Source organism: Podarcis melisellensis, assembly GCF_964234715.1.
Source record: "Podarcis melisellensis genome assembly, chromosome: 7".
NCBI lineage: Eukaryota > Metazoa > Chordata > Lepidosauria > Squamata > Lacertidae > Podarcis > Podarcis melisellensis.
The window spans coordinates 19,669,140-19,697,015 of NC_138539.1; the positions used below are offsets into that span (position 1 = coordinate 19,669,140).

Below are 27,876 nucleotides of genomic sequence, written 5' to 3' on the forward strand. Positions count from 1 at the left end.
AGCTGCCTTCAGCTTTGACAAACAGCCCAAGGATTGGCTCAGCATGCTAAATTAAGCGATACATACTAGAGCAATTCATTCCGGTGCAATCAACTGCCCATTTTTTCCTTAGTGAGGCCAGCTTCAAGTTGATCTGACAACTCAATATTTCCATGTGACACACTCTTCAAAGTTTTGGATGTTTGGCATAGATGCAATGACCCTTCATTACCAGGAAAGGAAAGGCTTCTTTGCACTTGGGCTGGAAGAAACCTGATCGCATGCATTGGAGTACAGTCCAGCTTTGTAGGTAGAGGAAAAGCCCATCTGCCTGCCGGGACTTACACAACTGCCTCGCCCCTGAGACTTCAGCATATCAAAGGAGTTTTGTGCCCTTAAAACTTGGATTTCAAAGTTCAGAAGCAGCCACTGATGTATTAATCTGCATAAGCAATGCCTAGATCACCACCCAAGCAGTTCTGGAATTTTTCATGAAAGCAGGCAGACACCTGTTGCCTATGTTTTGGAAGTAGAAGTTGCTATTTCAGCTTAACCTTCCAGCAGGGCTTTTATCTTGGGAATTTAAAGATGCAAGAAAGCAAACATCACCACAGGTACATCGAACAAAGCAAGATAATAGCAACATCTTCTTTTTTGCCTGAAGTCATGGCTGGCCTTAAGTAAATTATCCTTCTATGTACGACACCGTCAGCTTAACTGGCTTCCCTAAAATTTATAATGAGGCACTTAGTACTGCAATAAAGGCAGGGTTTTGTGAAAACAAGCAGTGAAGCAACACATTCTTTAAAATTATTTAATTACACACCTTTCTCGTAATGAGCATAATAGACAATAGATTGCCATCATTCAATTATTTACACCCTTTTCCCTTTAGCTTCAAAACAGGCATTTGAAGAGTTTATGAAGTAGCAGCTCTTCTTGCAGTGGGAGTGCACGGGGAAAGGGCTTCTGCAGGAAACACTGTCCCAACTTGATGGGATTAAATGGGATGATGCTGTCGCTGTTTGAACTGTCCAGTTGCTTTATGGAAGAACCAACCGTCTCTTCCAAGATGGCTTTAAAATAAGTAGTGAGCCGGAGTTCTAAAAATACTGAGATCAATACAAAATGATGAAGCTGAATTCTCTCCCCACTGCTGGCTCCGTGAGACCAAGGCAAATGTTGTTAGGACAGCTTCACACCAATTTTATTTTGTTCTTTCTTCATTAACCGCTGTGCTTCTTTCTCCATTTTCTTCCTTTGTTGCTCAGCTGCCCTTTTCTCCCTTTCTGCTATTTTCTGCTGCCTGCAATTTGACAAAAAATAGAATTGCATCAATGGATGCAAAAGATGGAAATGACTTTCCATCTAATGGATGCAAATACTTTCCATATACAGAAGGTGCACAAATATAGTGACACAGAATTAATGGCTGCCTGAGATGGGACCAATAGAGGCCCACCCATGGAATATAATCTACTTTCCAATACAATTTAGAGCTAAGCAGTGGAACATGTTAACCAACATAAGCTTGGTAAAACAGATGTGAGCATTGTTTGAAGTAAAATTCACCCCTTCTCGTAGCAGTTGGGTAAGATTTCAGACCATGTATTGTGACTACTGCATGGGAAACCATCCATGGCCTTAACACTAATCCTCAAGAAAGTGAAATATAAGGAACGGTGATTATTCTTTAAGCAAGAATGGGAGAGGCTTGGATGTATACTGAGCCCTCTGGTGGCTAGGGAAGGTATGATTTTAAGGATTCAGTATTTCCAACAATTTAAACTATTCTTTGCCAAGTATAGGGTCGTACCCTGGTTCTCGAACGCCTTGTGACTCGAATGTTTTGGCTCCTGAACACCACAAACCTGGAAGTGTTTTGTGAACTTTTTGGAAGCCAAATGTCTGACGCCTTCTGATTGAGTACAGGAAGCTCCTGCAGCCAATCGGAAGCCATGCCTTGGTTTCTGAATGTTTTTGGAAGTTGAACAGACTTCCAGAACGGATTCTGCTTGAGAACCAAGGTACGACTGTATATTATAACAACAACCTTTCCTGCTCATCTTTACAACTATACTTAAACAAAACTCATCAATGCTTTTCTACCAATCAGAATGGGATTTTGAATGAAGCGCTGTAGCATTCTGTTCAGTACGCTTCAACATTTTTTATCAGCAACTTAGATGAAGCGGAATCCTTAGCAAATACTGCAGATCCCGCCTTTCTTCCATCATGAAAGAAAGATGGTGTACATGTGGCTCCAGTTCAGGCACAGCTTCTTGTGCCTTCAAACCACGCCGTTTGGGTTCTTGTGCTGACTAAGTACGCAATAGGAAGGTATAGAGAAGCTGTCATTCATAAACTCTTAGCTGAGTCGGACCCTGGATATGCCCTTTACTCCACTTTTTATTGATAAATAGTATTTTTTACAAGTAAGCAAACAAAAGGGGCTGCATTCAATATTTCCACTGGTGTAATGAGACTTCTCTTCCCTGTGCACACTGCAAAATCTGCTCTAGAAGGGCCCTCGAACATCTGGGGATGGCGGGGCGGAGAGAAGAGGAAGCCCCGCTGCATGCATGAAAGTCCATCATGCCAGCAGACCTGAAGCATTGGATATGGTCCATAATTTTTATCCTGATTTTAAACCAAATCTGCAAAAGCAGAAGAAAATAGAACCGAACAATAAAATGTTCAAATTAAAAGCAGAAAACAGACTTAAACAGAAGCAATCAAATGCCTGGGTGAATAGAAGATTATTGGCCTGGTGCCTAAAGCGCTGGATATGTGACAAGTGAGCAGCACTGGGAACAGCATTCCAATATTAAAGTCACAAAAGTGTTGGGGCTTTTCAAATTGCAATGATTTTACTGTTATGAATCTTCACAGTAATTGTATTGCCTCTTTATACTTGGGGTTTCTGTTTACAGTGGTACTTCTAGTCACGCACAATTTGTTCCGGAGGTTCGTTCTTAACCTGAACTGTTCTTAACTAGAGGCGTGCTTTCACTAATGGGGCCTCTTGCTGCCGCTGCGCTGCTGGCACACGATTTCCGTTCTCATCCTGGGGCAAAGTTCTCAACTCGAGGCAACTCTTCCAGGTTAGCGGAGTTTGTAACCTGAAGCATTTGTAACCTGAGGCGTTTGTAACTCAAGGTACCACTGTATTTTTTAATTCTCTTATATGAATGCTGTGCTCAGTACAGTGAAGAGCTTAGGTGACCTTAAACTTGCACACTTCCCAGTCCCTCTGGTGAGCTGCTTTCATTTTCTACTCGCCACAAGCCAATTTCAAACCCTGGTTTATGAAGCTTGCTGGTTTCTATAAGCCACAATTAAAATTTAACTGCTTGAACATGCTTCTGTTCAAAAACAAGCAACGGGTTGCATCCAGTGTTCTGTGCTAATCAGTCCACTGACGCAATTGTTGAATGCACTGAAGTTCACTGTGCCAGCGAAAATGACCCAATAGCGGCTAATAGCTTATGACTGTATCAGAAAAGGAAAAGGGGTCAGGGAGGAGCATACAAGCTGAAGGGTTCATTCATATGACAATGAACTATAGCTTAGTGTTACATGCAAACACGATTAAAAGTGCATGCTCCCTGAATCAATGCCTGCTAGTTAACAGCAAATATTTGCAGTACAGCTAATTATAAGATTGTGCAAATTTACCTAAGAACCTCTTCGGCTTGCCAGGAGGCATCTTCCTCTTCTTCCCAAGCATTTCTGTTTTCCTGCCATGTCTCCAAGTCTCCCAGTTCTGGCTGGAAAAGGACAAGAATTCAACACACATCTATAGAGAGAGACTCAACTTGCTAAATCTCAGAAAACTGTTATTCCACATTTGGGGTGTGTCATCCAATTTATAGGAATGGAATCCTAGTTAGGCAACAGCAACTCTACCACTCTCCACAGTACTTAATGAAGACAGCCATGTGTTGAATGAACTTCAAAAAACCCAGAAGCATTTTCTGCTTTCTAGTGCTGGCCAAGACATTATTAATTCCTTTACTGTGTATACATCACTCTTCCATGTTCCTGCCATACTAGATTGTAACATTCCCTTTGGGAACATCTGTCTAAAACTCCTGAAGTTTTTACTAGCAGACAAAGCAAACTATCCCAGATGTCTTTGTCACGTCCTAGTTTTTACACACATGAAATCCTAAATTTATGTCAACGAAAGGTATGATATATAGGATTGGATCCAGAAAAGTTCCCAAGAAAGGGAGTTAGCACAAGGTGAGTTTTCTTGCTCCTCTTTCCTCAGCATCTTCCAAGGATTAGGGGCACCCTGATGAATGGGGTGGGCTGCAGAACAGGGTGAACTGCAGGAAGTCTTCAGAGAAGGTGTTTCCACCTGATTTTCCACAGTCCCCCTTTCAACCTCAACTCCCCCGCTGAGCACAACACACCCTATTCAGCAGAGTCCCCTTGACACCCATGGGAGCCTTTTGGCAGGCTTGGGAGGTTGACAACCACTTCCTTTTATGGGCAATTGTCTAATGCATCACATCCTTTTCATGGGAGGTAGTGGAAAATCACCACACTTATCGATAGAGAGAACAAATGGATGCACTGGTTTCGTTCTTAATTTTGATAGAAATACTTGTTGCATGTAATAGGGCAGGCATGTCCAAAGTCCATTTCAGGGGCCTAATCCAGCCCGCTGGTCGGTTTAATCAGGCCCCTGTGGCAGTTTATTTCCTGGGGTAAAATCCAATAAAAAGCTCAACAACTTCAATCCTAAAAAAAGGTCAACACCTTTGGTCAGCCCTTTGGCTGGCCCTCACGCATGTTCACTTCATCAAATCTGGCAGTCTGGAAAAAGTTTGGATACCCCTGTAATAGGGGTTAAGGGGGAAGTGAATGAATTGAAGCAATCCTACAATTTGAAAAGCTGGGGGAGCAGACTGGATCAACCAATACTGCAGCTGGGCTAACATGCCATGGAGAACAATAAGCAGGAAAGAAAGTGTAGTGAGCCATGCCTGAAGCTACTCTACAACAAGCCACCAAAATAGCTGGTCAATGCTTGGAAGGGTGAGGCTTTGGCAGTTCAACCATTTTTATTTTGCAATTTAGCAGGTCTTTTGTATTATGGGAGGTAGGAGTACAGGTAGGAGTGATATAATCAACAAGTTTCAAGATACACTCTTTGAAACAAAGTGCTGCCTTTGGAAATTTGGCATTGGAAAGTACCCTTAAGAGACATTCCAACAACAACCTGCCTCTGAAAAAGCAAAATTAGTTACACATTCGTCTGAGATAAAACAAACACAGAAAGTGATCAGTACAGAGAAGATACTTACAGACTGATGAATAAAAGGAGTGTCTTGTGTTGCTGCTAATCTACTAGAAAATCCTGCACTGACATCCTGGTTCCCAAAACTTAAGGGTTCGCGTTTTTTAACAATAATCTGAAATATAACATTGGAGAAGAAAGAGAAAACATATCATAAATACCTCCATTATTAACAGAATGAATTGCAAGATTTTCAGCTTATTAGCCTACTGTGGCCACAATGAATCATGCCTCATGACAATATGATAACTGACTACTTGACAATAAGATACAGACTCACACCCGCACATCTGTGAATTGGAAGGAAACTCGTGCACACAGGCATTCCCACACTTCCCAAACAATGAACCACTCTGCATGACCTTTAGACTTATGCTGCTCACTCTCCCTCCCAACCTCTTGCAGCCAAATGATCAGAAGCATCTGCATCCAATTTTAAAATATGATTTCCCGTTATGTCCGAACTTTGGTAACGCTGCTTTACTTAAGCTCTAGTCAGCGAGAATTTAGCCAGGATTAAACCATGGTCTCAGATTTCAGTGTGTTTCCACTAACCAGAGTTAAACAAACTGGTGTTTCCCATGTTTGGGCAAAAACAGAACCCCATGGCCTGTTTAAAAACAGAAAAGGTGCTTATGATTTCCTCTTTGTGCATTCCAAGGAGAAGAAAAGGGACAAAACCAAAGCTTATGAAGGCTCGTACACTTCTGAACCGAGTCAACACTGCTCTGGAAAGCTTAATTGAACCAACTCCCTTCGTATCATACTGTCGCCAGTAAACATACAAGCCAGTCACCTGATTACAAATCAAGTTCTAAGCTACAGAAAGGAGTAAGCTTCCTCTGAAGTCTCCAAAATTTGATACAAGCAGCAATAATGCAACTATCCATGCTGGTGTACTTGTAGCAACCCAGACTAGCCAGTTAAGAGATCAAGATGGAGTAACACCTTTAATTTTGCATGTTATCCCTCTGCCACATACAACCATGTTGTTGCATTACAATACTAAAATGCACCAGACCAGCTGATTCACACAAAGAAATTTCCTCTGCACCAAATACTAATAAGGACTACTTTATAAGATGTTACATAATGTTTGGTGTCAAGCGTGCTTGAAACCTACTTTCTGTGTTTTCCTTATTGTTGGCGTCATGTCCTTAAAATAGTCAGGCTCCATTTCTTCCAAACCATTTTGCTGATTGGCCACATCGCCATTGCCACCTTCAATCTTCACGCTTGTAGGTGCATCTTCATCCCACGAAGTCCAGTCTTCTACTTCTGACTAAAGATGAAAACAGTGAGACTTCAGCTTTCTATTTGCAGCTTGACACTCATAAAAAACAATCTATATTTGACTGAGCCACTTGGAATTACTATTGTTCAATCACTGACATTAAAAGGTATTACCTGCTTTGGAACCAACGAGTAATCCACAGTAGTTGGTAGAGTTATTTGATCTCCACTAAGTTTTCGCCCTCTTCCAGTCCTGAAAAAGAAAGACAAGGATCTTCTTAGTTCTGAAAAGACGAACACTAAAAGCTATTAGTAAGGCTAAATATGTTAAAGAAAATGATTGAATGTAGCTAAGTGAAAATGCAGTGGATTGAAAAGGTTAGTAATTTTTGTGTGAACAAGCAAAGATTAATATCTGCTTTTGAAGAAGTGCTGGTCTATATCTTTTTCTTAATTTAAACCTCCCACTACTATCCTAGTTACTGTAGATGTCTCTCAGCTGATGCAAGTGATTTCCTTCATAAGAATCAACATACCTGACTACTTCTTACCAAGGTACAGACTCCTGCTTGCACATCTGTGATTTGGAAGGGAACACATACACAGTGTGATGACATCTAGATAGTATGGACTACAATTCTCTTTGATTCCAACCATTCCACATGCTGGCTGAGGCTGATGGAGTTAGTGTCCATACCATTAGGAGAGCATCTTATTAGCTCCCCCTGCTTTACAATATATAAAAAGAAGAGGTCACTTCCTTTTCCAATTGCTCTTCCTCCTGTGGAATCTGGCCATTAAAATCCTTGTGTTGGGACATTAACTGAAGCAGTAGCCTGAATAGTTTCTCTGTACCAAAACACAGGCACTGAAGTGTGTAAAGAACTTTGAACTTTGAAGAGAGAACTGTGCCTGGAAGACACAGCTTTGAGTCTTTAGTTCGATAAAGTCTTGCTAAATTTCTTGAATAAAGCAGCCCAAATGGATGGAACAGTGTTTAACATTCTTTATTGTATGCATGCTTCTCACTATTTATATTGGGGTGATGGTGAGTGAGTGAGTATAAAGCCAGAGAGAATAATAAGGGAGTGGGAATGGGATCTATGCTGTAACTACCAAAATCTTCACATGGACTGTACTTTTGTTTTCTAATTTATAAGTAAAGTGTTAATATTTTCAAGGTTCAATCTTGAACCAAATTAAAGTTCATAGAACCACTACTGAATGAAAACTACAGAAGCAACAAGCATACTTCTACATTTAAAAAAAAAAAGTAGTAGAGGGGTAGCTTAGTCGGTAGCATGAGACTCCTAATCTCAGCGCCATGGGTTCAAACTCCACTTTGGGTGAAAGATTCCTGAATTCCGGAAAGTTGGACTAGATGATCCTTGTGGTCCCTTCCAATGCTATGATTCTATCTGCATGCCTCAATTTGTCCATGGTTTTTTTTTTTTAGCTGGGGGGGGGGGGCAGGATTGAGTAACAGATAAAGATTCATTGGCACCTTAGACCAGTGTAATTACTGCTGCAAAGACTTTCTGAAATTGTTTCTATTTGATGTTTATTTACAGTATTATCTAGCTATGTTTATTCAGCAAGAGGAAAAATATTGAGTATGCAGATAACAAACAAACAAATATTGAGGACAGAAGATCCAGTGACATGAATACAAGATCTAGTTAGCTCTGGTAAGACCCACTCCTGAAAAGTATTGTGACACCTACTGCTCCCTGGAACTGCTTGACTTTGTCCCTAACAAAGAATGCAAGACTTTTTACTCTTCTCTCTGTACTCAGAATTTTATCTACTTAATTAATTCCTCCAAGGAGCCCAGGGCAGTAATGCAGATATGTCAGCTAATTAAAATGACCTCATCATGCATTCAAAGGTGTAGATTCTGGCCCACAAACACTAATGCCACAATAAGTGGCTTAAGGTGTCCCAGCAGTCTCTGTTGCTTTTGCAGCATAGCATTTCCTTTTTCCAAAGAAATGTTTACATTGTTAGCTTCTATGTTGCTAAAAGTGTCATTTCAAACCAGAAAAAAAAATTGTTCAACATTTCCAAGTTCCAGAAAAAGTTATATAGATGACATGAAAAAGAAGAGGTGAAAGTAGGTGCTTTAAAACAACTGTCAAGGCTATTTCTTAGCAGTCCAAATAAGGAATAAAATGATATATATATATTTTACAACTCTTTTAGGTACAACTCATTTAAACGTGTAACCATGCAAATTAAGGTAGAGCTTTACACAGCCTGAAATTAAATAAGAAAACAAAGTTCTTCACAAATGAAGAGGGGAAAAACCTTACAATTAAACCAAAATCACATGCAAGAGAAGCTATTTACCTGCATATTAAGCGCTTAAAAAAAGACAGTACTGCTGCCAGGCATGTACAAATTTTAAAAAGACGGAACTGTGTAATGGCCATGGTGAAAGTCTTCACCTGCAAAAGAATTAATACAATTATGCTGACATGTATTACACAACTTTTTACTACCTTATGGATGCAGGAACAAAGCCAGCACAGTCCCATTCGCTAAACCACTCTTTGGCTGTAACATCCAAACTAGGCCTAACCAGCCCTTCTATGTTTATGCTCACTGAATTCATGAGTTTACATATTTTTTTCAGACCACCTTCAAGTCTTGCTTTTTTACCAAGGAAAGCAGATATTAAGAAGCCAAACTATAAGCAGCCTCTTGAAATTATCAGGTCCAGGGGAGAGGCGGGTTCTCTAAACTGCCTTTGCACTTCACTCCCTAAGCCCCACAAAGATAATTTGGAATCAGACACTTAAATAGTCCAAATAAAAATGGAAAAACTATAATTCAAGTGTGTGGTTCTCTTCTTTATCAAGTTCCACAAATGGTTTTCAGTAACTGCGGCATCAGGGCATTCAACTTACTATTAATTTTTAAAATCACAAAAAATTACTAGCCTGCCTGCCCTATGTTAATAACTTCTGACACATTAACAGCCTGAAGTGAACAAAAGAACCACCTCTCTGCCTCAACCAAATATTCCCTGCATGGAAGCAATTCTTACTTGCCATAGTTTATCAACTGAGTTGATTCAAGTGAGTTTCTACTGCACTTCAACAGGGCTTCACAAGAAGCTAATCTGAATTTTTTAAAAGAGGTTTATACTAATTAATGAAAAGTCAATCACACATTCTGTTTTTCACTTGATTTCATTAATGCAATGAATAGTATTTTGGATCTTTTTATGTCTCATTCACAGACAGACTTAAACTGGAAAATACAAATATGAACTTTCTCCTGTACTCCCACTCTGTAAACATACAGCCCATAATGCTTACCATTCTGGCAGAGTTTATTACAGTTCAGAACAGTCAGTGTTACCATGAAGTCAGTTAACCCTACATTTTCTCATGATATGCAACACTAAGCCTGCAATCCTGTACATATTCACCTGGGAATAACCATCAAGGAATTCTTTCAGACAGAGAAAAATAATTCTCAGACAATGACTATCACCATTTCAGCTTCAACAGTGCAATCTTGTGAAATAATTGAGAGTCCTACAACTCAAAATCTATTCTATTATACAGAAACTACTTTATAGTTCTCCCAGGAGCTTTACAGCATATTTGGAATTTTGTTATCTAACAAGGTCTTGTCTGTATGTCACAATGCCTATGATTTTTTATTCTTACAAACTGTATATAGGAATTGCATTTTATGACCACAAATAACTTTATTAAGACAGCATGGGGTTGAAGCATATCCTCATATCCCATAATATATCATAAGTGTACTGTAAAGGACAAGAAGAATAGAAGAGTAAATAACATGATGGAAGGCAATAGTGGCAGACGGGCAATCCTGTCCTGTTACTGCCTTGCCCTTCATTTAGGAGGGAAAGGTGCTTCATCATTCAAAAAAAGGGGAGGCGGGAAGCTCTTAATGCTCAGCAGCAACTGATACTCCAGTGGCTTATCTACCTGTGGAAACTTCTGGAATTGGCACAGCAACGAAGTTTCTGAAGACATTTCAAAATATATAAGTGTACTGTGAGATTGCCAACATTTCTTCCCCTTGGATGGTCAACCCTCTTTTTTCAGCCAAGTGTATAAAGCTGAATTCACACAAGTTAAATAGTTGTAACTCAACTGTGTGAGGCTTTATAAAGGTCAGTAAGAAAAATGTACAAATAAGCTAACTATACACATATCAGGTGTATCAGGACAAATAACCCCTCCAAAAAGATATATGTAGATTCGAAGATCTAGGTTCTCCTGGACTGGAGTTAATGTATAAAATGAACAGAAACCAATCAATGTCAAAAGCATTATTTCATTCACTTCAACTAAGTAGGCTTGTATTATTATATTTACTTCAACTAAGCATGCCTAGGTTTGCAGGCCAAGATGGAGGAGTTCTCCCTGAGAAAGAATAAAAGTTTATCTTCACACCCCTTTCCCAATTTGACACCAACTCGGAACCGAGGTGGGGGGATATAACCCTATAGTAACACAGTTACCTCAATAAGCAAAGGGTTCACATACACCTAAGAGGATGGAAACAGAAGTGGTAAGTTAGGTGATCTGTATTTTCTCAGGGATAAATTCAGTATCTATTAGTAACAGATGTTGAAGCAATACCCTGAAAATCACAAGGATTCAAATGCATTCTGCAGAGTTAACAAGCATGCAACTGTTAAATGCCATGAAAATAATCTCTCTCAACCAACAGCTCCAACCAGTTACAGCAACTAGATAAGAGTGGCATTATAAAATAAGAACATAAATTTAGAACAATCAGACATTCATGATGCTCCTCCCCTTTACCCGCCAACCAATGTACACTGTAATGAACTAGTAAATACTAGTACTAACTTAAGTTATGGAGCTAGCATTTCTCAGAGTATGTAAAAAAGGGCTGAAAATACAGTATCAGTCTCTGAAAATGTCCTTCTACCTTCTTCCACAACTTAAAGACCCTCCACTGCAAGGAGGTAGTCCTACCATGTACCTTAAGCATATCTCAGATTCAGTGAGCCCCTGTCATTGAATCGTAGCTCCCAAGAGAACATCTGGCTGCTACCCAGAAGGTTAATGGTTTGAGCTCACCCAGAGACGGCTGTGGGCAGGACTCCTGAATTGCAGGGGGTTGAATTGTAAGTTGAGTCTGTTCCAGCTTACAATTCTATGATTTTATGTCCACCAGTCTCATTTCTTCATCTTCTTCTTCATCATCTTCTTCTACCTTCTTAGTCTACTTTCCTGGATTGTTCTGAAGTGTAAATGGCCCATAACTCTCTGCACAAGTCCTCACAAGCCATACCTCAGGTATATAAGAAAAGTTCATCTTGGTTGCCAAAGCAACACACAGTTAGCGAATTCTCTCCAGCCTACTCACTTTTCTCCCTTCAGTTAAAACTGGTCTTTTGGCCTATAGTGTTTGCCATCCTTTTGGACTTCCCTTTGTCATCTCAGAAGCCATGGGTAATCCAATACAACCTCTTTAACATTGTCTGTTGTAGGTTGTTTAGAGAGCTAGACTATATGGTGGCCACGTTTGTTGATGACACCAAATTAAATGGGATGATTAAATGAAAAGGGATAATAAAGAGTTCCACATAAAGAGTTGAATGGGTACTAAAAGAGAAAATGGTGTTTAGTTAAGCAGGAAGTGATGCACACTGGGGAAGAAAATCCTAGTTTCATATATACAATGACGGGGCCTGATCTAGTGGCTACTACCCTGGCAAGCAATCTTGAAGTCATGTTGAATAGCTCAATGCAAACATCAATCCTGCATTATGAAAATGGCAAAATCCATGCTGGAGATGAACAGGAAATGTATTAAAATAAAAAGACCAATACTATAATGGCCTTATACAAATCTCTGATCAAACTTCATATGGAATACTGTGCACAGTTCCAGTCACTGCGCCTTGCTGTGGTGGAAAAGGTGCAGAGAAAGACAACCAAAATTAGCAGGGGCCTGAAGCTACTCCTCTAACAAGTGAAGGATGCAATGGTTGGAGCTTTTTCATTTAGAGCAAAGGTAAATAAAGGAAGGATATGATAAGAGGTTTGCAAGTTATGCCTTTGTCCCAGTAAAAAGATAGGAGACCCTCAAATTATAGGCATTGCCCCTACTTTCTGCCTGTCCTTGTTATCTGGTTTACCCCATTTAGCTATACAGGTACAGGAATTCTTCTTTAGCACTATAGTACTTAATTTGTTCAGAGCAAGGGACAGTTCTTATCAATTAAGAGAAAACATGGTTCATAACCCCTCATTCTCATAAGGGAGTAAAGGTAAAGGACCCCTGGATGGTTAAGTTCAGTCAAAATTGACTATGGGGTGCTGTAAGTGGACAACTGTATTATTCCCATTAGCCACTCTTCCAGATAGCTTGGAAATTCATCTAGGGGCCAAGAGGTGTTTTGCTTTTTCAAAGTGACAAAATATATAGATTGAATATAGCAAACCCTTAATTTCTTTCAATACAAGTAGTAATCATCACTACATACTATAATGTATGCTAGGCATATGAACGTCTCTTGTGGATTTTCATGGGTGCAAAAAAAAAATTGTCACAAATGTCAACTCATACTGCTCAAAAAATGGCTATTCCTTAAACAGCAACTCCCACTAATGTCCAGCATTCCTAATGTGTCACAACCAAAGTGAGTCAAATGCATAAAGTAGAAGCTTTGCCTTTTAAATATCAACGGTGTAACGTTCAAGTTGTTCAATTTAAATGGAATCTAAAATATATGACCCTGTATTTAAAAACAAAAAATCTGGTAGCCACAATTACCAAGACTCATGAGTGATAGCCAGTTTCCCTTCCAACCAACATCAAATTCCACTGAGCTCGCTGGGACTTGCTTCCCAGTAAACATGCACAAAGTTACTGTAATGCTTATCCTAAAATTTTAACTATCAATATGACATGCCCATGACTTAAGAATCAATCTCATAACTCAAACTTATTTAGCATAGAATAATAAACTATACAGCTCGAGGTGCTATTATGAATCAAATCTAGGGGAACAGGTATGCAGTAAAGACATCTGGACAGTTGAACATGGAGTTTTTCTCCTCAAATACTAGGTCAATACAACAGTTTACAGTGAGTGACCCCTTCCTTGACCAGCTTAAGCATGCTGGACTTGTCTGAAGTCTCATCCAGTATAAGGTAAGGTACCCCTGCCCGTCAGGGCCAGTCGTGACCGACTCTAGGGTTGTACGCTCATCTCGCTCAAGAGGCCGGGAGCCGGCGCTGTCCGAAGACACTTCCGGGTCACATGGCCAGCATGACGAAGCTGCATCTGGCGAGCCAGCACCAGCACCGCACACGGAAACGCCTTTTACCTTCCCGCTATAAAGTGGTCCCTATTTATCTACTTGCACTTGGGGGTGCTTTTGAACTGCTAGGTTGACAGGAGCTGGGACCGAACGACGGGAGCTCACCCCGCCGCGGGGATTCGAACCGCCAATGATCATAAGTCCTAGGCACTGAGGTTTTACCCAAAGCGCCACCCACTCATCCAGTATAACATGCATTAAATACAGCCAAGGAGCTTTTCTCTGCATCTCACATGATCAAGGTCAGTTCTCCCTATCTCTAGATATAGTTCTCATAATTTGTGATACCAGAAGTAAGTTCAGTATTTCTTTGAAGAAAAAGGCAATCTCACAAGTGATGCATATAGGTAGGCACAGTAAAAGTTCAAAAGAAGAAGAGGAACTATAACTTTTATCTAGTGATGCACATCCCCTAATGCTTGAAGTTTTATTTAGCTGCACATGTCAGAGGGTACCCCCAAACCTTTTTAAAAGGTGGGCTTTGGTTCCAAGTGGGAAGCACTGTTTTATAAAGAACTACAGTGGTACCTCAGGTTAAGAACTTAATTCGTTCTGGAGGTTTGTTCTTAACCTGAAACTGTTCTTAACCTGAGATACCACTTTAGCTAATGCGGCCTCCCACTGCTGCCGTGCGATTTCTGTTCTCATCCTGAAGCATCTGTAACCCAAGGTACCACTGTACAACTATCACTAGTATTTATAGTACCTAGTTTAGAGCAGCTTCCAACTTTTACTCAACTCATTCCCACAAAAGGAAAACCAAGCTTATCAATTGAGCTTCAAACAAGGTTATGGCCTTTGACTCAACTACAGATGCTAATTACAGTAACTAACCGGTGCCAGGATGTTTACCATAAACACCGCTAGATTGATGCAACCGTGTTTTCCACACGTTTACACTTTACTGCCATTATCCCTGCCTGTATTCCTTCCAGTTTCATTTCCCCACTGACCTCAGGAACTAACATATTGAATGTGTCTTGAATCTATCAAGAGGCTTTCAAGCCAAGGTTGGATGGACATGTGTCAGGGATTCTTCAGTCACGATTCCTGCCTGGCTTTGCCTAAATTTAAACCCCACTGGCCTACTACCCTTAGCATCACAAGACTGTCATGAGAGTGCTTGGACTAAAATTGTCAACCAAAAGCATTACTTTTCTGGTTCATCACCACAACAGTTACTAACACTGGGCTTCAGCGAAGCAAATAATTTAATTAGACAGCGCCTGTATGATATCGAGCGAGAGAATAATTTGGCCACAATAAGGACATTTTGTCCATGGTATGATTATTTTCCACCTAGTCATCTTGACACTTTGGCACCCTATCTGCAAAATTTAACAATTCCAAAGTACAGACGTGCTTTCACTTTTGCAAGATTGAATACACTGCCTTCGGCTGGACTTCAGGGTCAATTTCAAAAAATTCCACCAGAAAAACAGTTATGTCCATGTGGAGATGGCAGTATTGCATCAGTTACTCATGTGCTTCTGGCTTGCATTCCTTATAAAGATTTGAGGACCGAGGTGATTACCCCTTTATTATTGTCCATGCCGGGTCACTCAGTCACTGCTACTGTGTCCTTCCTTTTAGCACATCGAGATGATCAGGTGACAGGAAAAACTGCAAGGTTTTTAGTGGGGGCAATTAGAATAAGATCTATTATTTGATTATTGATGTAAACCCCCAAAATGCATTTTCTATAGCTAAGTTTCCACCTCTGTCTTCAGTACATTTTATTTTATTGCTATGGCTAGTGGCTGTTGCAAATAAAGATTCTTTTTCTCCTCTCTCTCTCTCCCCCTCATAAAGCAAAAAGCACATGCCCGAATAAACTCTTATTTTCTTTTTGCAGAACACCTCCCGCTGGCTTTCCACAACAAGGCTGCGACTCTTACATTACAAGGTGAGAAAGGGGTAAGAACACCTTTTGGGGCTTCCCTGGTTAGCTGAGCTCGGCAGAGGGGAAGCGGGTGTCTGGCAAGTTGGAACTCCTCGCTCCGGCGGAAGAGCAGCCACTGGGAAGCGGGGGGAGAACCGCGGCTGGCCAACCAGCGGCCGCCCCATCAGGGCTCGCAGGCGGGCCGAGGGAGGGACGGGGCCCGCCTGCTTCCTCTCCGAGCCGGGGAAGCAGCTGCCCAGCTCACCCCCCGGGACGAGGCGCCTCCAGGGCGGGCAGCGCCTCCCCGGCGCCCGCTCACCTTGTCCAGCGCCAAGCGGGAGAAGAGGCGACACGACGGCGGCGGCGCGAGCCGAGGGGGAGCCGCTTCCCTCGGCGACCGCGGGCTCCCTTCATTCAAGGGCGGACGCGGCCTCCCGCTCAGACGTGGCCGTTGCCGCCGCTGCTGCTGCCGCCGCTGCTGCCATCGCTTGCTTCCCTCATAGGCCGTTGCCGCCAGCCCGGCCTCGCTGTCACCTGGGAGACCCGCTCGCGAGCTCGGACCCGCCTCTTCCGGCCGCGCCCCGCCGCTCTCGGCCAACCAGGCGCGGAATAGCGAGGAAGAAGACAGGAAACGGAAAAGGCGTTTTGCGCAAGCGCCTCAGTGTTCTTGTCTCCGCCTTCCGAGGCGTCATCTCGCACTTTGGCCCGAGGAAGGCGCGCGGGGGGAGGAGAGATGGGCGGGGCTTTAAAATGAGAGGCATGCATAGCCAAAAGAAAATTAACTGTCAGGCTGACAGAAAAATGCAGTATTAACATTTTATTTGTAATTCACTTCAGAAATTTAAAAACATGGGGGGGGGGGACTCGGATGGCTTTAAAACTGACACAAATGATTACTTATATACACATAGGCATCCGTTTGGGACGTGGCACGTTACTCTTTTATGATGTATTCTGTGTTCTCATTTTGTATTTTGTTCTTGCAAACCGCTCTGTGATCTTGAAAAGAAGGGCTGTACACAAACTTAAATAATTATTAATAATAATAAACAAGTAGTGACAAGTTACATGTCATTTAAATGTTATCCCAGCCATGTGGGTACCAGCAACTGCTGTTGCAAATGGCCCATTCTGTTCTTAACTACTGGTGCTGTTTGAATTCCATGTACAGAAAAATAGTTTTGGCCGCTCTTGCAGGAAATACACCATAGAATTGGAAAGTATCGAAGGGACCACAATGATCCTCTAGTCCAAACCCCTTCCTCTTGTGTAATAAGGCTGTATCCAATACTAATCCTCCTCAGAGTAAACCCACTGAGATTAATGAACACGATTTAGAGCCATTGATTTTAATGGGTAAAGCTTAGTTGGATACATCCCATAGTCTGCAACCTAAAGTATATTTGCTCAGCATTAATTCCACTGAATTACCGGGTAAATAGGAGTTTCTAGATAACATAAGATTGCAATTAAAAAATACCATTGGATAAAATGGATTAGGATTTCAAGGTTCTCGATCGGGGGGGGGGGGGCAAGATGCACATTTTTTCTCCTTAGCTGTGCCATCAGGACCTTAAAATAACATCAGAGGAAGATTTGATTTCTGAGATTAGTTTCTCATGGTCTTACAGGCAGGCATACTACCTTATTTTGTTGTCAAATTTGCCTTAAAGATCTAGCTTCCATTGCCATGACCTCATATCCCTCCCAAATCTTAACTGCTTCTTTTAAAAACAGCATCTCTTTCAACTCAGCATCACAATTACGGTAAGTACTATAGGCAGTGTTTAGCTATAGTATAGCTATAGGCTAGGGCATCAAAATATATTGATGCTCCCAGGTTGGGAAAGGGTAGGCTAAGAGAATACCCATCTACCCAAAATCCTACCCATCACGGCTCTGCCCCATCCTGTATCATATGGGCATCCTTCTTTTTCTCTGCTGTTAACCAAATACTTTATCTAGCATGTGTTCTACTGTTATTATTTCTACTACTGCAATTTTAAGAGACATTTGGAATAGTTAATAGTGATGAAAAAGATGTCAATCACGTTAAGCGACACAATAACCTTTTAATGGCAAGAAATGGCATCTCTTTCCAACATACACCCACAAGTAGTTCATTTTATTTTTTATTAAAATAGCAAGAATTAAGAAGTCAATGTAGCAAAGTACGCTTCCAGTAACTAAACATTAAAAAAAAAGTGAACTTTCAACCCTAAAGCATGGAAAAACGTCTTCCAGTTTCTGGCAAGATTCACGTAATACAACACGGTAAGACTCAATGGAAGAAATCAAAGGCTGGCGTGTTGAGCGAGGAATGTTCTTATTCTTTGTAGAAGCTCTTTCTTTACACTGTCGGGTACCAAGGCTGGAAAGTAAAAATAGGCAGCAAAGATGAGAGTGGGGAAAAGATGTGAGAAATCAAGCTGTAGCTACATTACATGTGACAACAGGAGCTTACAAGTGCTGCAGTGCAAACACCATTTTTATAGAATACATACAAAGTGAAGAGCCCAATTTTATATCCCTCGAGATTCATCCTGTTTAGCCCAGATTAATAACAAACCCCATGAAATCAGAACTTTGGCTCTACAAAGCTCAACAGCCATGTATAGTTCCGGTCTACTGGGAAGTTGGTATCTCTGGGTTTGTCCAAGTTGTTGAGCATCTGGCAGGTCGCAATTTATAGCCCATGGGCTGTCTTTGGATTGATGGATCATATGAACTTTTGCACAGTGGCACGTTTGCGTCATTCTCTTCTAAGAGAAATCCCCAAGCCTTAGTCTTTATGGGTTTGTAAAAAAATGCCAGGCAGTCAGGCTAGGCTGAATTAAACTTTGATGTTACCTGAAATTATTGTATCTGTTTTTGTGTTATAACTCAATTCTATGTCCTTTAATTATTGCCAGTGGTTTAATTTGCTGTGATCCACAATGAACTCTGCTTGGACAAAACAGAAGAGGCTCTTCCAATCACTGAGAACTAATTAGGATCCAAGCCATTAATATGCATCAGGAAATACTGAACTAGCTGAATGCATTTTATGATAATATTGAGGGTGCATGTCCAGTTGTTACATGAGACTAGTTGCTGGTGCCAGTGTTTCACTCAGTACAATTCTTTCTTTCTTTCTTTCTTTCTTTCTTTCTTTCTTTCTTTCTTTCTTTCTTTCTTTCTTTCCTAATTGCCTATGGCTGATCACATTAAACACATTCAATGCATCTCTTCGCAATTAAGTAAATGAGCACCGTAAATGAGCACCATTAGGTACATGCCTCAAGATGACAGAGAATCTTGTTTACAGTAAACCAATTGCGGCATTCTCCTAGATCAAGGATGGAGAAGGTGCATCTCTCCAGGTGTTGTTGCACTCCGACTCCCATCAGGACCAGCCAATATGGCCAAAGATTAGGAATGATGGAAGTTGAGGTCCAGATTCACTTTCCTTGTCCTAGATGCAGCAGTACATAAATCTCAGCCAGATACACATCAGTGTTCTTTGCGTATGTGTCAAAGCAATGTTACTTCTCTTACCTCTGCCTTTGGGAGTAATTTCTGCCACCAAATCGTCAACCGTGACATGCTCTAGGCCTTTGTCTTTGATGACATCTAAGCAAGGTTACACACAATACTTCAAATTAGAAAATGATACTGGCCAATATGAAAAAACTCAACACATGTATTAGGGTTCATTCCAAAGCGCATTTACACATTTAACTTTAAGTGATCAGATGTGTCATGTCTGCATTGGACCTATACAGAAATAGGAAGGAAAAATATACTTGAACTAGTGACCATATAAAAGTAGGAACCTTAGTCAACCTAATTCTGAAATCATTATCAGATTTAGCTTGTTAGAAGCATAGCCTGGGTATAAATATAATAAACAGAAAAATTAAACTTTTTTTAATAGAAATTTTAAGCAGCTGATGATTATGCGCTATAGGGTGGAATAAATCTTCTGGGAAATGGACATTTTGGTTCTAGAAGGAACTGGGTCTAAAATGCAGTGCTTAAAACTGCTAGAATGGAAGATGGAAAGAAACAGTCAGGTGGTTTTTTTTAAAAAAAATCTATCAGTATTTTAAATGCAGATATATAGGCACTCACTTCCATATGCTTTGTACTTATGGCTTAGCTCTGTCAATACATTCACAATTACCGAGATCAACCGACAATTACCTTTGCAGTGTGCCTTCAGCTGGTCCTTCCAACCACATTCGATTAATTTGGCTCTCAGTAACTCTTTAAGGCTGTAAAACAACATGTCGTTAGAGGACAGTAAAGTAAACCGCATTATCGAGCCCCAAATATAAACTACCACACATAAGAGAGATTAGCACAAACAAATGCTTGGAATGTGGAATCTGCACTGGCCAAACCTAATCCAAGGGTGACACAGCTGTAACCCTCCAGATGTTGTTGGATTGCAGCCATGCTAGCTGGGGCAGAGGGGTCCAACAACCTGAATTAGAAAGCTAACATGGACCCAATAAGCAAAATCCCAAACCAGCTATATTTGTAGTTTTTTTTACTCCAAGTGATTAAGGGCAGCATGCATGGTCCCTACCACCCACCAATTTTATTGTCTCTACAATCACACTTAGTTAGGCTGAGTGATACCATCTGGCTACAGGTCCTCCTCTCCATCTGTGAGAACAGGATGCTGGACTAGATGGGCCACTGGCCTGATCCAGAAGGACTCTTCGTATATTAACACAACTTTTTCCCCTAGTAACAAACACAGAAGTCTCCAATCCTAACCATGTGGGGTTAAGACTGCAGCCATAGTGATGCGATATATTCCTACATGTGGAACAAGAAACAAAGCCCACCTACCGTTCTCGTTCTCCTGTTTCGATTAGCTTTTGGTTTATGCTTGCTCTCATTTGGGCATCTTTATTCATTTTTTGGGGAGTCTATCTGTGAACAACCGATCTACTAAAAATAAAATAAAATGCAGAGATGAACCTTACTGAGACACAACATCCACCATCCATCTAAACTGGGTGTACACAAAAAAGGTGAATATAGCCCATGAGTGGCTGCTTGCCAGAGACTTGGGAAGAAGAAGAAGAAGAAGAAGAAGAAGAAGAAGAAGAAGAAGAAGAAGAAGAAGAAGGAGGAGGAGGAGGAGGAGTAGTAGTAGTAGTAGTAGTAGTAGTAGTAGTAGTTTGGATTTGATATCCTGCCTTTCACTCCCTTTAAGGAGTCTCAAAGCGGCTAACATTCTCCTTTCCCTTCTTCCCCCACAACAAACACTCTGTGAGGTGAGTGGGGCTGAGAGACTTCAAAAAAGTGTGACTGGCCCAAGGTCACCCAGCAGCTGCATGTGGAGGAGCGGGGACGCAAACCCGGTTCCCCAGATTACGAGACTACCGCTCTTAACCACTACACCACACTGGTAACAGGAAAGTCTCAGAAGCTGACAATGCATGGTTGGATGGGCAGGGTTTGATCAGGGGGGAATCGCAAAGTACACAGACCTGTTCTGAGATTTTCCAATGTTTTGTTAGTTGGTTCTGTTTTTATAGTTGGATACTACATAAATCCATTCTTTGCATCTGACACAAGGACCTCAGTGGCAAGACAACAACTTCCGTTGTTGATTCAAGAGCCAAGCACAATGATTTTCTTAGACCAGAACAGTGAGATCATACGCAAGTGCAATGTTTTATTAATAGTTTTTTTACGAATTCCAAACCACTCCCAATAAATGTGGCTCTTTGTTCCCAATATTTTGACCTGGTGCCAATCCTAGGCACATTTACTGGAACGAAGTCCTATTAAATTCAATGCAATTAATCCCAAGTAAGTGTATACAGCCGTCTTTGCCAGCCTGTGCCCTCCAAATGTTCTGGAATACATCTCCTATCATCCTTGGCCAGCACTAATGGGAGATGTGGTCCAAAACAACTTAGTTCAGTGCACTGCAGCATTAAAAAGGACCAGGGAGGAGTAAAACAGCTTAAAGCTCCTCTCTGGAACCACGTACATTTTTGTGGGCTCCGTAAGTCATAGTTTGGCTTAGCATATTGTGAAAATGAGCTCATTGTTTTATTTATTATGATAGTCAATTTTTTTCTGGCAAAACTAAACATGGATTCCCCCCCCTTCAGTTAGGAACAGCTGGGGACAGGGAAAATGAGTGTGGGCTTTTGGCAGGGGGTGTATCTTCCTGTCTGTTCCATCCCCCCACTCATTTAAAATCAACCCTAAAGCAACCATTAGCCCCAAAGAGGAAGGTACACTACAGGAAACAGTCTTGTTTCTTCTTTGAGACCACTAACAGCTGGGGGCAATTTAAATTCAGGAAATACTGTAAAATGGAAAGGGTTAAGACTCCCCCCTCCAACATCAATCTAAATCTCTCCTCCCACCCTCTAATATTTGTTCTTAATAAAAAAAATCATTTTAGAATCCCAATAATGGATACCCCACGTTTTTTATTATTATTATTATTAAGGATTTTCTTGTTTTACAGAAGTGTAGTGCCTCGTATTTTTTTCTTCTTCTTCTTCCACGTAGCGTTTTTACAAATCTGTTTCATTTGTTGAGGCATTAGGGGAGAAGAAAAAAGAAAGAAAAAAGAAAGGGGGTGGAGAGAGGGAAGATGGATGGGGGTGGGGTCGGGTGGCGGTGTTTCTATTATGTTTAATGTATGTATTGATTGATCTGCAGCTTTGGGCAAGCAGATATCAGATGCACCAGCACTGGGCTGAAAGTGTTGATTGATGAAAGTCTCTCGCTGTCTTGATGTGGGAATGGTGCATCTCAAGTTAGATAAAGAGATTCTCCTCCCCTCATGCAGGCTACTGCCTGTGCTCCATTGGACCCTTGATCTTCACTGACCGTTACTGGTCCTTCAGTATTTCAGTTAGGGATCTGTTCCAGCCCTGCTCCGAGATACTGGGAACTTAACCTGGGACATTTTACATATAAAGCAAAAGCACCGTCTATGAGCTATGACTCTTCACTTCATACACAGAGGAGTATATAAAAGTAAATGTAAGTTGTGAGGGGAAAAGTAAAAGACAGGAGCCAAAAAGTGCACGTTTGGAAATTTTGGTCTAGAGGAATGACGAGAAACTTACGTTTTAAGAAAGGAACACACACTATGCTGTTCCCAAACGGATTTCAATCACCAAGGATTTCAGCGCTCCCTCTGCAAGGAAGATACAACTGATAGTTTTAAAACTGATCAGAAATAATGAAGCAAAGTCATTATGATAACGAGTCAAATTTAAAAGGAAAAAACAACAAAGCATTTGTCCTTCAAAACCAGGCATAGGAAAACTTGGCCCTCTAGTTGTTTTGGGACTACAGCTCCTATCATCCCTAGCTAAAAGGACCAGTGGTCAGGGGTGATGGGAATTGTAGTCCCAAAACATCTGGAGGGCCGAGTTTGCCTATACCTGTTTAAAACTGTAATGCTTTTAATGCAATTGATGGTCACTATTTGTAGTCACCAATGATGTCTTTCCACCCCTGTCTTTCTGCATTTGCAGAGAACATAGGAAGGCATATGGACAGAGCTCAGCAAAAAGTAGAAAACAGAAGCTGGAAGCAGCAACGGGAGGTCCTTTCTTAACCTGAAACTGTTCTTAACCTGATGCACCACTTTAGCTAATGGGGCCTCTTGCTGCCGCTGCACCGCCAGAGCATGAATTCTGTTCTCATCCTGAAGCAAAGTTCTTAACCTGAGGTACTATTTCTGGGTTAGCGGAGTCTGTAACCTGAAGCATATGTAACCTGAAGCATATGTAACCCAAGGTACCACTGTAAAGCACTTGGTGAACAATCCCACTCTGCACCACAGAGGATCAGAAAGATCCCTATTTGAAGCCCTGTACAACTGCTGCCAATAAATCATACTGAAAACCAGGCTGGTCAATTGGCTTATCGCACGGCAGCAAAACCAGAAGCGCATACACTGGTGTACCAATCAGGCATTATGTGTTCTCAGACTGGGGGAAACTCCGGCGTGCACACGCCACAGTCACGTTTAACGTGAGAACGCACCCTGGATCACCATCCCATTTTAAATGCGTGCACGTTTCTAGTTGCCTGGCCAGCAAATTTCCAAAACACGCAGATGCGACCTACTGAAGTCAGGCGAATTTACAGCCACCCCGATTTTACACTGGGGAACTTGGATCTGAAAGAAAGAGCCTTTCTCGACCCCCGTATCTGGAAATGGGGAGGGGGGGGGGAAGAGAAAGAGAGAGTAGTCAATTCCAAGTGGGGAGATCGGGAAAAGAGAGAAGGAGGGAGAGGAAAGGGAGCCATTCTTCAGTCTAGGCGACCAAGACGCCGCCTCCTCCGCTATCACCCCCCACGCCCCTGCCGCCGACAACTCGGATTACCTGCCCCGGAGGAGACCCGATCCCTTCCCGTCCGGCTCCCGAGACCAAGACTTAACAGAAATCTCAACGCCCTGCCTAATCTTTCCCGCCGCAGGGATGCATGGGAAATGTAGTCTTTGGTTGCGAACTCTGCGAGCACTGGTTAGGCAAAAGAACTACAACTCCCAGAAGGCCCTCCAGCCGCTCGCCTGCTTTCCTCGAGCCCCACCCCCCCCGCCTCGAGATGAAACTATGTCTCCCACAATCCCTTTCGGCAGCTTCGACTCGGGCAACCCGCAGGAGGGTGTTTTTTCCACGCAGACTTGCGCGGGTTCAATTCAGAGTGGTGCAGGCATAGAAAGCAGGCGGAGGAGGAAGGCTGGTTTTCGTGGGGTCTAGGTTGCGAAACTTCACCCGGGAGTTTAGGTGTCACTCAATTCAGTAGGAGTTAATGGATTTGCTCCCATCGAGTGTGCAGCTTTCCTTAGATGCAAATCTTTGCTGATTTCTTTCATATATATATATATGAAAGAAATCAGCAAAGATATATATATATATATATATATATATATATATATATATATATATATATATATATATAAAATATATTATATATATATATATTATATTTGCTTTCGTAGATTTTCACGGGTACAGGAATGCAGGTTTTGGTGTCCTCGGGTGTCTTCCCGTGTAAAAGTTGGGGTGTCTAGGCGACGTTTCGACGAGGTCTCACTCGTCATCTTCAGGCTGGTGCTTTCGGCTTCTTGTTAAGAGAAGCCGAAAGCACCAGCCTGAAGATGACGAGTGAGACCTCGTCGAAACGTCGCCTAGACACCCCAACTTTTACACGGGAAGACACCCGAGGACACCAAAACCTATATATTATATTATATATATATGATTTCTTTCATATATATATATATGAAAACCATATATATATATATATATCGTTTTTCAAATTAAATTTTTACAGAGATATATCACACATAAATAATAAAAAACACGATTCCAAGGAATCTCTTGAACTTCCATCCTCCCCTTTGCGGGTCCTATTATTAATCCTTTCCTCCCGCATCTTTTATGATAATCCAAAACCTTTACCTCTTTTCCGTTATGTCCAGAATTCAACCTTCCAACTACACGTGATAATTCCGATCCTACTAACGATTTTAACTGTTTACAACGGTCTAAGGTAAGTTATAAATTTTCCCCATTCCTTCTTAAAATATTGGTCTTCCTGATTTCTGACTTTTAAATCTTTGCTGAATTCACTCCCAGGCAAATATGCCTAGCTAAAGCTAAACAGGGTTAATTAATACGTAAGAAAAGCACGCAAGTGTGTTTAGCAAACTTAATGGGCACCTCATCAACTCTTGTCACTAGGAAGCAAAAAAAACAACAACACCAAAAACCCTTTGAAAGTGCAGTTTACTTCTGAGCAAGGTCCACAGGATTAGATTGCAAGACGTGCAATCATAGAGTTGGGCACCCGAGGGTCTTCCAGTCCAGCCTGGAGCCTAGAGCTACTGAACTACATCTCCCGGCGTGCCTCAGTACCCAGGATCCTTTGCGGCCGCGAGAGGCGCTTCGTCGGCCGATCGCGACGCCTCGCCGTTTCAACAACAACTTTATTGGTTCCCGGGCGGCATGGAGGCGGCGGCGAATTGCTCCCTTCGCGTCAAGCGGCTGCTCTTGGACCCCAAGTTCGAGGGATACAAGTTGTCGCTGGAGCCGCTGGCCTGTTACCAAGTGGGCCTGGACTCGCGTGAGTTCCGTGGGGGAGAAAGCCGTGAGGGGCCTGGACGCCTCAGTCACCACCCTGGGGGGGGGGGGGAGGAAGGAAAATGAACCCCCTTTCGAAACTAGAGCAGTGTTTATTGGGGATGATTTGTTACTTTTTATTATCTTTACTATTGCCTGTAAGACAGGCGGGCTAAAAAGTACTGGAAGTTTTCTCTTTTTAAAAAAGCGATGGGGGTTCCTGCATTGCAGTAGGGTGGGCTAGATGAAGCTCATGGGCCCCTTCACTACAATTTTATGATACTGTGATATCAGATCCTCAAAGTGTCCCTGATTTAGAGAAGCCATCCCGGTTTCTGATTTGATCCCAGAATGTCCCACTTTTCATTAGGATGTCCCTATTTTCATTGGAGAAATGTTGGAGGGTATGGAGTTATCCAACCCCCGAGCCATCTGAAGGCAATCCTGTATATTATATGTTGGAAACATATTTTTTTGATGGTCCTAAATTTTTATTCTGTGCCCCTGCAAGCAGCATGACATTCTGTGGAGGTAGTGAGCTACTGTTTGCAATTCTGTTAAATATTTACCCTAGACCTTCCAAGTGCCCCTATTTTCCAGGGATGTCCCTGATTTAGAGAAACCACCCGGTTTCTGATTTGATCCCAGAATGTTCCACTTTTCCTTTAGGTTTCCTTATTTTCATCGAAGAAATGTTGGAGAATGGAGTTATCTGACTCCTGAGCCGTCTGAAGGCAATCTTGTATAGGGAAGTTTTTTAAAACAAACAAAAAGTTTAATGTTTAATTATGTGTTTTTATGTGTGTTGGAAGCTGCCAGAGTGGCTGGGCCAACCCAGTCAGATGTGTGGAGTGTAAATAGTAAAATTATCATTATGGAATGGAACGCCCCTATTTTCCATTGGAGAAATGTTGGAAGGTATGTGATATAAACTCTTGACGATTAAGAGTTAATGTTACAAACCCTTCCTCTGCCAGGCAGGCCTGGAGCCTAAAACGTATTGCATGTGAGTGGGGTTTTATTATAATTATCACAAAAGTTTAATAGGGATAATAATAACCCCTCTAGCTTTCAAATGAAGCTGAAGGTGGTTGGCAAATCCATATATATATATATCAGTTAGGTTGGCATCCATCTGTCTCAGGAGACTGGTGGTGTGTGCCCGTGGGGATGAAGTTAAAAACTGTTGAGTGACTGGCAAATCCAAATATTTATTTATTGAATTTGTATGCCACCCTTCTTCCGAAGCTCTCAGGGAAGTTTACAGAATAAAAATGCAAACATGCATAACATAAAAGCAAATAAAACAATACCTGCTCCGCACACAGTTTAAAAGCCATTTTTGTTGTTGTTTAGTTGTTTAGTCATTTCCGACTCTTCATGACCCCATAGACCAGAGCACGCCAGGCACTCCTGTCTTCCACTGCCTCCCAAAGTTTCGTCAAATTCATGTTGGTAGTTTCGAGAACATTGTCCAACCATCTCATCCTCTGTCATCCCCTTCTCCTTGTGCCCTCAATCTTTCCCAACATCAGGGTCTTTTCCAGGAAGTCTTCTCTTCTCATGAGGTGGCCAAAGTATTGGAGCCTCAGCTTCAAGATCTGTCCTTGCAGTGAGCACTCAGGGCTGGTTTCCTTCAGAATGGATAGGTTTGATCTTCTTGTAGTCCATGGGACTCTCAAGGGTCTCTTCCAGCACCATAATTCAAAAGCATCAATTCTTCGGCGATCAGCCTTCTTATGGTTCAGCTCTTACTTCCATACATCACTACTGGGAAAACCATAGCTTTAGTTTGTTCAGGTTACAGATAGGTAGCCGTGTTGGTCTGCCGTAGTCAAAACAAAAAATTCCTTCCAGTAGCACCTTAAAGACCAACTAAGTTAGTTCTTGGTATGAGCTTTCTTCTGCATGCACACTTCTTCAGATACACTTCTTCAGATACACTCAGTGTATCTGAAGAAGTGTGCATGCACACGAAAGCTCATACCAAGAACTAACTTAGTTGGTCTT

General features: G+C 41.7%; 3 protein-coding genes across 5 annotated transcripts in view; 1 reads left to right on the top strand and 2 right to left on the bottom strand.

The window, feature by feature from the left end:
• Nucleotides 1-779: 779 nt before the first annotated feature.
• EBAG9 (estrogen receptor binding site associated antigen 9) lies at nucleotides 780-16,319 on the bottom strand. Of its 2 annotated transcripts, XM_081919039.1 has the most exons (7): nucleotides 16,074-16,314; nucleotides 8,873-8,970; nucleotides 6,698-6,776; nucleotides 6,414-6,572; nucleotides 5,298-5,405; nucleotides 3,658-3,749; nucleotides 780-1,285 (listed from the first exon to the last, which is right to left on the bottom strand). In XM_081919039.1, exons 2-7 carry the CDS (start codon nucleotides 8,953-8,955, stop codon nucleotides 1,165-1,167), a joined length of 642 nt encoding a protein of 213 aa, XP_081775165.1. In that variant the 5' UTR covers nucleotides 8,956-8,970; nucleotides 16,074-16,314; the 3' UTR covers nucleotides 780-1,164. The 2 variants fall into 2 exon arrangements, with proteins under 2 accessions (XP_081775165.1, XP_081775164.1); XM_081919038.1 differs by lacking the exon at nucleotides 8,873-8,970 and having other exon boundaries at nucleotides 16,074-16,319.
• A 1,554-nt stretch (nucleotides 16,320-17,873) lies between these two features.
• On the bottom strand, nucleotides 17,874-24,257 carry ENY2 (ENY2 transcription and export complex 2 subunit). Of its 2 annotated transcripts, none has more exons than XM_081919092.1 (6): nucleotides 24,124-24,257; nucleotides 22,852-22,922; nucleotides 20,597-20,698; nucleotides 19,940-20,010; nucleotides 19,292-19,366; nucleotides 17,874-18,125 (listed from the first exon to the last, which is right to left on the bottom strand). In XM_081919092.1, the coding sequence occupies exons 3-6, from the start codon at nucleotides 20,662-20,664 to the stop codon at nucleotides 18,049-18,051; spliced, it is 291 nt and encodes a 96-aa protein (XP_081775218.1). In that variant the 5' UTR covers nucleotides 20,665-20,698; nucleotides 22,852-22,922; nucleotides 24,124-24,257; the 3' UTR covers nucleotides 17,874-18,048. The 2 variants fall into 2 exon arrangements, with proteins under 2 accessions (XP_081775218.1, XP_081775219.1); XM_081919093.1 differs by lacking the exon at nucleotides 24,124-24,257 and adding an exon at nucleotides 23,864-24,034.
• A 1,430-nt stretch (nucleotides 24,258-25,687) lies between these two features.
• The window catches only part of NUDCD1 (NudC domain containing 1), a 50,819-nt gene continuing 48,630 nt past the window's right edge, over nucleotides 25,688-27,876 (top strand). The window contains exon 1 of the mRNA XM_081918844.1: nucleotides 25,688-25,870. Coding sequence (XP_081774970.1) covers nucleotides 25,753-25,870 — 118 coding nt within the window. The 5' untranslated portion in view covers nucleotides 25,688-25,752. The remainder of the gene's footprint in view (nucleotides 25,871-27,876) is intronic.

What these genes read in the sequence shown, in the direction of transcription:
- EBAG9 (XM_081919038.1), bottom strand. Translation starts at nt 16,168, where the DNA reads ATGAAGGGAGCCCGCGGTCGCCGAGGGAAGCGGCTCCCCCTCGGCTCG. An exon ending in CCCGCTTGGCGCTGGACAAG is followed by an intron (nt 6,777 to 16,073) that starts GTGAGCGGGCGC and finishes TTTCTTTTTCAG; the next exon opens with GACTGGAAGAGGGCGAAAAC. An exon ending in ACTCGTTGGTTCCAAAGCAG is followed by an intron (nt 6,573 to 6,697) that starts GTAATACCTTTT and finishes TTTCATCTTTAG; the next exon opens with TCAGAAGTAGAAGACTGGAC.
- ENY2 (XM_081919092.1), bottom strand. Translation starts at nt 20,664, where the DNA reads ATGAATAAAGATGCCCAAATGAGAGCAAGCATAAACCAAAAGCTAATC. An exon ending in GAAACAGGAGAACGAGAACG is followed by an intron (nt 20,011 to 20,596) that starts GTAGGTGGGCTT and finishes GTTGTTTTACAG; the next exon opens with CCTTAAAGAGTTACTGAGAG. An exon ending in GCTGAAGGCACACTGCAAAG is followed by an intron (nt 19,367 to 19,939) that starts GTAATTGTCGGT and finishes AACCTTGCTTAG; the next exon opens with ATGTCATCAAAGACAAAGGC.